Source organism: Microtus ochrogaster, chromosome 21 (assembly GCF_000317375.1).
Source record: "Microtus ochrogaster isolate Prairie Vole_2 chromosome 21, MicOch1.0, whole genome shotgun sequence".
NCBI lineage: Eukaryota > Metazoa > Chordata > Mammalia > Rodentia > Cricetidae > Microtus > Microtus ochrogaster.
In genome coordinates, this window is record NC_022022.1 from 28,446,230 (window position 1) to 28,455,044 (window position 8,815).

The 8,815-nt window shown below is 44.0% G+C and overlaps 1 protein-coding gene across 3 annotated transcripts in view; it reads left to right on the plus strand.

The window, feature by feature from the left end:
* Ppa2 (pyrophosphatase (inorganic) 2) overlaps positions 1 to 8,815 on the plus strand; it is a 68,835-nt gene that overhangs the window by 25,069 nt on the left and 34,951 nt on the right. For all 3 annotated transcript variants that reach the window (XM_026784188.1, XM_026784187.1, XM_013350001.1), the window contains one exon: positions 2,850 to 2,936. In XM_026784188.1, the coding sequence (XP_026639989.1) occupies positions 2,850 to 2,936 (87 nt within the window). The remainder of the gene's footprint in view (positions 1 to 2,849; positions 2,937 to 8,815) is intronic.

Consider the following 8,815-nt stretch of genomic DNA (forward strand, 5'->3'; position numbering starts at 1 on the left):
CCCACTCCTCTCCCCCTCCCTCTCCTCCAGTCCAATGGACAGTCAGGGTGTTTGAATGTTCTCTTCTTGATCCTTTTTCACCCGGCTGAGCTTTTTCTTTTCTCTGCCCTGTTATTCACCTAAATTTCCACTAGAGGGCATTCTCAAATTTTTACATAGTTGAAGGTTTCCTCGCCTGTTGAAATTACACTGTATTTTCTAGTTAAAAGTGACATTACTTAATCCAGGGTAAAAACCTTGGAATACAACTGAAGCTTGAAGAGGTGAAATGCTAAAGGCAGAAATAGGGAAGGAACCAGTCCGTGTTTTGGGTTTTTTTTTTTTTTTGCTGATATAGAACATCATACAGAAGAAGAAATGGCCTGAAAAGTCACAGTATTGAATAGCTTAAGAATATTTCATTATATTTTTAATTCCTCAGCATTAGAAACTAAATTTCTAGATAACATTGGAAGTGAGGGTGAATTCAGTCAGAAAGCTTCACCAAAGGGCTGGTAAGATGGCCCAGTGATTAGGAGCACTATTGCTCTTGCAGAGGATCCAGGTTCACTTCCCAGCATCCACACAATGGTTCCCAGTCATCCATAACTCAAGTTCTAAGGGATCCAGTGCCCTCTTCTGGCTGCCACAGCCACCAGGCACAAGTATGGTGCACATATATATGTGTGCATGAGAACATTCATGCACATTAACGAATAAGTCTAAAAAAATAGGAAAAAATTCTCCAGAGCCATATCGCGTGCATGTTATGAGAAGACGCTTTTGCCTCAGATAAGGGACAAGGGCTGTAGAGATGGCTTGGCTGATACAGGCTCAGCCTACAAACAAGATGGCAATATAAGGAAAGAGTTTCTTAAAATTAATGTTGCTCAGTTTGGGCTAAGTTATCCCATGAGTATGAGCTTCCTAGTCACTGGTAGTACGCATGGAGAATGTGAATAAACACTAGACATCGGGACTAGGGCTGGGATGTATCCAAGCATTATCTTATTTGTGGCCTTCCTTATACAGTTGAAGGACCTGAGGTCTGGATGCTCAGTCAAAGTTGTTGTGGCTGAGGCAGGACTGGTATGTAGCTGTCTTCTTTTGGCCAGTGTGACTTCTGGTTCAACTGCATGGAAGTGGGACTCATGCCTTAGGGAAGAGGAAACTCATGGGTATTTCCAACTTTATGGTCAGGGTCGTGGGTTTTAGTTTGATCCCATGTTGGTTCCCCCACACATCGAGACAAATGTTCCTCCATTTATTAGCAGCTCTCTCTTGGTTGGGAGCCTGCCTTATTCATATTGCTCCTGGCCCACAGTGGATATTCAGTATCCAGCCTTGTGAGTGGATGCCAGTGTCTGGTAGTCAGTATAGGAGAGGAGCAGCATTGATGGGAGGACCCGGAGAGAACGGAGATGCTGCAGGATTGCACGAATGTGCAATGTGCAGAAATGCACAGCCGTTCTGAGAGTAAGGAACAGCAGCGGGGAACTAGGAGACAGAATTTGCTGTGGCCGCTGAAATGCGAGCATCTTAAGTTCTGGCTCACATTATGGAGTCTAACCCTGGCTCTGCTACCCAGAAACTGGGTGAGCTTTGACACTGTAGACCTTTTCAGTTGATTTGTACTATCGGGTGAATAATGATGTACTCCTTACAAGCTCTGTGTGAGTGTGCATGTGCGTGTGTGCACATGTGTGTGAGACCATGTGTGTGTGTGTTAGAAAGTATCTGTCACCTATGGCCAGTGTATAATAAGGTTAACAATTGTAATGGTTTTTATTCTTGTTTTTTAGTAGTTTTAGTATTGGGCAAACTTGCTGGACCAGATTTTTTGTTGTTGTTTTTTGCTTATTTTAAAATAAGGATGGATCAATAGATGTATTATAATTAAGACTAGAAGTCTTAAGTTTTTCTGGGGTTGCCTGTAAATAAGTATGCATTTTTAGTTACCTCCACAAAATAGAGAAAGTAAACTCGGATAATGTAAATGCCAGGATAATAGCGGTGGCTGAATCTTGAGTTGGCAGTTTCTCATCCCTTCTAATGTCAATTTAAGACAAATCATTGTAGTCAGTTTCTGTAATTTGATTCAGAGTCAAGCAGTTAAGAAGCTCCTAGAGGGAGGCAATGCCTGGGAGAGACTTTTAAATTGATGGCAAATTCCACTTACATTATTCATCGCCAAAACTGTAACATTTATTTTGTAGTCAGTGGGTTATCATCTTCCCAGTAGAAGGAAGGGTTGAATTATTTGTGTGATTTTTGTCAGGATCCTGAAATTTAGTGACAATGGTAGAGAAGTTTTTAAGGGCAGGAAATGAGACAAAAAATGGGGTTTTCTTCATTGGAGTAAATCATACCTTGTCCTTTGTTTCTTGGGGGAGAGCTCTTTCTAGCCGTGGAGACATTTAACCAATAGGAAGTTCATTTCAGACAGGAAAAGCTAGGCCTAGAGGCTGCCACCGTGTCAGATGGAGCAGTGAGTGACTGGAGCCACAGACGAGAGAGTTGGTAGTGAGAAAAACAGTGAAACTCTGAGATTTGTGAATGTGAATTCAGCCGCTGACTAAGCTTGGAGGATGAATATTCTGGAAATACCGCCCACTTTCAGATGTGAGGACAGACAAATTAGACAGAAGGAGGAAGTGCTGCTAATCTCTCTTAATTATTACGGTGCTAGTGGGCATACAGTGTGCTGCTGTGTTAGCCCAGAGCCTGCGTGACTCTGGGTAATTTTTCCTTTGAATCGTGGCTAGCTATAAAACTTCATGATCACGGGGAAAGATTAGCATGCACCGCAGAGAGTGTTAACCTACATTTCTGCCTCAGTTTTTGATTTTGTTTTTGTTTTGTTTCTTTAGACCTGGGAAGATCCATATGAAAAGGATAACAACACAAACTGTACTGGAGATAACGACCCCGTGGACGTTTGTGAAATAGGCTCCAAGGTTTGTTCCGTAGACTGCGCTAGTCCTCACAGTATTCTGGTTTATTCACGTCTGACATGAATCTCATTTTGGCCTCCAGTTCTTTGACTCTTCAGAGTCAGAGCGTATCCATCCTTCTGATATTCAGACTTTTCAGAGATCTTTACTTTATCCTCAGTCTGGGCTTGAGGAACCATGGCAGGTGGAGTCCAGCCACCGCCTGGTTCTGATTTTCATACACAGAACAGCGGCACTCGTGTGTACCTTGTGGAAGACTGCTTTTACCTCACAGCAGCAGAGCTGAGGACCTGTAACAGGGACCGCAAGGCCTAAAATATTTGCCACCTGACCCTCTATTGGAGGTTTGCCAAGCCCAGTCTTTAGGTTCCTTGCCATCATCTAGACAAAAACTTGAGTACTGATGGGAACCACCTGCCGGGGCTGGAGGAGTGGCTTCGGTGGTAAAATGCATGGCCTAGAGAGTGTGATAATCTGAGTTTGGATCCCCAGAACCCGGGGAAGGGAGGCCTAGCACAGTGACACACACCTGTAATGACAGTTCTGGGTAGGCAAAGACAAGCAGATGCCTGGACCTTGCTGGCTAGCTAGCTGGGCCTGTACTGTGAAGTTCAGGCAGCTGGAAGACCCTGTCCCAAATAAGAAGAGATTATCCTCTGACCACACACACGGATGCCTGCCCTCACACGTGTGTATACAGGTGTGCACACACTTAAAATCACGAGACAGAAAACCCTCCTCCTTTTTCTTCTCATATCTGCTTCCAGGCTGCCAAGTCCTGTGGAGGGAGATGAAGTTCTCCAGCCTGCGGGCTGGTACCGCTCAGTAACTCTCCCGTCTGTTCTGTTCCTGGTTTTGCTACACTCCTTACTAGCGTGTTGTTCCCTGCTGTTCCTATCTAGAGCTATTTATTTTCCCAGAAAAGCTTCCAGTCTCTGAGGTAAATCTCTCGTAGACCTCAGCAGGGGCGAGCTCCCTCTTCATTGCCCCAGAACTGTGTAAGGGGTCTGTGCCACCCCCCCCCCCACAGCTGCTCTAGAGGCCACACTTCCTACCTGTGAGGGACATTTTCTTCGCCTTACTCTTTAGTCGTTCTCTGTTATTGTTGACGTCTTACCGCAGGCACCCTCTCCGACCCTCTGCACACAGTACCCATCTCCATCCCCTGCTCCCATCCTCGTCACTCCATCCTGAGGTTGCTTCTTCCCCTCCACCATCATTGCAGTCAACCTGCCATCATGGGGTTCCCGAGGCTGCAGCAGAGGCCATTGCGTTTCCTTCGGTACCTGTCATTTCCTCTTCCTCATTTGAGGCACAGTCAATTAATTATATCACGCTAGTCGGCTTTCCCGCCCAGCAGTCTGGCTCCCTCCCCATGGTTTCATTTGTTAGTGCTTTTCCTCCTGCCTGCTGCTTAGTCCCGGGGAGCAGGAGGATGAGCCCTTGTCAGTTCCTGTGCTCCTGTGCTCTCCTGCCCAGTGAGCCGTCCCAGGGGTCTCTGGTTTTCTTCTTATAATTGACAACATCAGTTCACGCCCTTGCATTCAGCTCCTATATCTGTACTCAGAGATCTCTCGGGCCTCTCAAGCTTGTGTCCCAAGCTATATTCACTTTTTCCTTTTTGCTAATTCTCAGCTCTCAGTGTTTTCCGGGCGGGATGGGAGGGGGTTATGGGAGAGGAGAGCAACAGAGAGTGCACAGGTCCATACTCCGCCACCGGGAACAGAGGGGTCATCTCGACTGCTAGCTTCTCGTCACCTGTTAATGATGCAGTATTGATTTTGTGTCCAAAAGAGCTTTCAAAAGTAATTTATTTTCCCTTCTTGCTGCCAGTAGCTTCATCTAGTTCACCGTTAATGTCTCGCTTGACGTATCCCTCCCACTAACTAGTCTCCTCGCTGAGTTGTCATCCCTGCCAACTCTGTAGCCACGCTCCCTTTGGGACCTGACTCCCGCCTCCTCTCCTGGCCAGTCCTGTGTTCCTCTGACGTAGTTGAAATCAGACCTTAGAAACTTACATTAGCATCTTCAGGTAATAGTTATCTCTATTTTTTATATCTATTTATGGTTTTCTCTTCTCATTTTTAATGTTCATCATCATTCTGATTCCCCCTCTTCATCCCCTCTTAATATTTCCTGTCATTTGTTGTATTTTCCCTTCCTGAATTTTTACTTTCTTTCCCCTTTCTGTCTTCAGCATTCTCCCCTCCCCCACAGTGTCATTTTTCTCTCTCTCCCCCTCTTGTCCTTTTGCCCCTCATCCTTCCTCGTTTTGGGAGGCAATGAATCCTTACTCTTACTCACAATTCTGAATTTTTTTACTCAGATTTGTTAGAATTCATGTGCATGATGTTGTTATACATGCCTTCAACAGAAATATGAACAAATTATAACTTTTTTCAAATTTAAGCTATAATTTTCCGAACTTATTTTTTTTAAATTTTCCTCTAAGAGATATTAAATGATGTCTGTAAAATTAAATAGGCTGCAAGAAAAAAAAAGGAATAAAATATCTGAATGAATCCCTGCTGTCCTTAGAGTCCATGCTAGGCTCTTTGGTTTCCTGCCCATATCTCATTTCATAACAAGTGAAGATGGCTAAGTTAAGTGACTTCCCATTGCTGGGAAGATTATGTGTTTAAAACAACTCTCTTATTCTTGAAGTGTATCTTAGAGAGTAGTCAGTTCATATTTAGTGCAAAATATTCAGTCAGTGTAAACCTGGTATGAATAAGAAGCTTGAACAAAGGCATCTTCTTTTGACCCATGTCACGTGTCACTGAACATGTAATTAGTGAGGCAGTGGCTGGAAGACCTGTCAGCGACATTTGTGCCTGATAAACATCGTGACACTGCCACACTCATTGTAAGCCAAGGATAACTAAGAAAACTCCATAATACAGAGGGTTCCAATTTGCAGAATTATTTTTAATGTGTAATTGCTGAAGAGCATATTAGCTAATTATTGTTATATTTCGCTAGTTTGTTCCAAAATTTGCAATATTGTAGGCCTGACTGCTGTTTAAACGCTAGGCAGAAAATCCACCTATGCTTGACATGGACTCTTCTTGGTTCATGGAAACTTCTACATTTAAGCCTTTAAGTTGCAATAACTTACTCCACGACAGTAGAAAGCCCAATTCACAAGTTAATATGCTTTAAACACCATACTTCCCATTCTTTTCTGTTGTTACCTGGGCGTGGTTGAAGTTTACCTCCCTCAGAATTGAGTCAGCAGAGCTGCGTTTATAGGCCCCTTTTACATACGCTTATTCCAGTCGCCTGAGAACTGAGCACTTGGTAGGTATAGGTTAACAAGTCCATGTAGATCCCAGAGAGGCAAATAGTCTCTATAGAAGACCTCTTGGTCTGGAGCTCATAGATCTGTTTTTCCTTGACTCTTCAACAGTATGAAGAACTAATAAATCATCTTCACTTTACGATTGAGAAACTAAAACCTAAAGCACAGTGTGAAGTAACTTGCCTAACATCATCTCTCACGATTGTGGATGACAAATTCAACCCAACATTTATGACTGACCATTTGATGACCTGCCTTTTGAAATGTCCCCACAACAGCTAGGAAGGCCTCTGTCTGGTAGTCCCTGAAACCTGGGGACAAAAAATTCTCAAGCTCTGGCTTGAGAAACTCAACCTAGTTTACACACTGAATTGTGTTGCTCCCTCGGAAGTGGTCACATCTCCTGCATTCAGTCATTTCCTTGGAAGGGCGGAGTGGCAGTCCTGCTGGGAAAGTAGAAGTCCTATGACAGCTAAAGCAGCTGATTCCTGTAGCCAGCATGAGCTGTGGCAGAGCCTTCTAAATGAGAAGTAAATACAGTCACCTTTCAAGAAAGGTGTGTGTGATTAGTGACCTTAAGTCGGTTGTAAGAGAAGCAGTGATGGGAAGTCTTTGAACACACATAGCTCATGGCTGAAGCAAAGAAACAATGTAAGTTGCTCCTAGGCTGAGGGCCACAGACAGTGTTGAACATTTGTGAGTTTCTTAAGGGATTGTGTGTTATTCGCTTGGTATTTATGAGAAGACGACATGTCAGTCAGCAGAAATTTGTTGAATTGCTTTAACCTGGAGGGTAGCAGCTTCATCAGGACTTTACCATTTGTTTCTAAGCATCCTTTACAGTTTGGAGTTTGAGATTTCCTCTGTGTTTTGAAGGTATTACTGCCAAGCAGTGGTTTGAAATAAGGCTCCCTGCCTATGTTTTTCTGAGATCAAAAGCTGCTACATCTGATGAAACTTGACAGTCAGCCTAACTTGCTTTCTGCTAGCCTCAAAGTCTAAAGAATAGACTCACTGGTTGTTATGTTGTTGGGAAATACGTTTATGAGTAAGAAAACAAAATAGTTTGGAATGGAAGTCCTCGAGAACTTCTCTGCTGCCCACTTCTGCAGCACGGCTGATGTTTGAGATGGCTAAATCTTTGTTAGCGCCATATGCCTCAGGAACATGCCTGCCCTCTTCCATGGAGATGCTAGTAAACCAAAAATGTCTCCTGACAGCCAGTGTCTTCTACAGGTTATAAGTTCCTTGCTTGAGACCCACTCAGTCAGTTCGTGAGTTACCCATCACAACTGCACAGTAACTTCAAACTCAAGATCTTTATTGAAGCCCTTACAGTTCCTTTGGTCTTGTGAACTGTGTCTTCCTGAAGTCTTGTCTTCAAGGCTTTGTACTCTAGATGCTGTAATCGCTTCTCCTGACAGTGTCCTAGATCATTCTGCCTGTTTCTGTTCTTCAGATCTTCTCTGTCCACCTCCTCTTTAGAATGGAGGACCACCACCAGTGGGCACTAAAGGACCTGGCCTGTGTTAGCCTTACCCACCAGCTGCAGTCTCTCTGTGAAGTGCTTCAGGTTTGAGAGCAAGCACACTCAGAGTTGTAACTATCACTACCCTCTCTCATAAGTATCTATACATCTTCCTTTCAGACTTGGGGATTGAGAACTTAAGAAACAATAGTCTAGACCTGAGGATAAATACCTGAAATACTTGGAAATTTGCAGCTAGGGAAAACTCGTGGTGGGGGTGAGGCAGTAAGAGGCAACATCCAGTCGGCAGGTGAACTGTAGAAGGGAGCCTAAGATTGCTCTTGTATCTCCTTCTCAGTCTGGGATGCTTTTAGCCCTACAGGCTTCTGAAAAGAGCATCAGTGCTGACCAAACAAGGCAAGGTCAGATCATCGAGGCCTCCAGTTAAACTCTAGTCCTAGGACCAAGAGCCTCCTGGGCATCCCAAAGCTTTCCACACGCTTGGGATTCTGACGTTAGAGTGGAAGAAACTCAAGTGTTGTGACTGAAGATGGGCTGCTTCTTATAAAAAAAGAAGGCAAAATCTGAGCTTGTGGTGTTTCCCTTTTCCTTAAGAATAACAAGAATGGTAGATACACGCTCATTGTAGAATTAGGGCATTGTACGAAGTAACTTCACCTACCGCTTAAATCCTTGTCTTTGGTTAGACTTAAGGGACAAGCTTTTATTTGTTTTCTTACCAGTTTTTTTTAACTCCTCCCTAACGTTTTTATCTCTATGACTGAGAAGGAGGAAATAAATTATAACTCGTTTAGGAACCCAAAACTTTTGTTGACGATTGGGGAAAATTATAGGTCGAAAACTATAAGACCTCTCCCGTTGTCTCATGTTGCATTCCATGACTGGAGATTGTCAGAGTAGGATCAAGTCTTGACATGTGACTCTGGAGACTGTTTCTGGCTTCCACAGGGTTCTGCCTCCAGGGCTGGTGTTTGTGAAGACTGATGCACACCTGCATCCCTCCCATCCCCGTGCATTGGCATCCCTCCCATTCCTGTGCATCTGCATCCCTCCTATCCCCGTGCATCTGCATCCATCCCATCCCCGTGCATC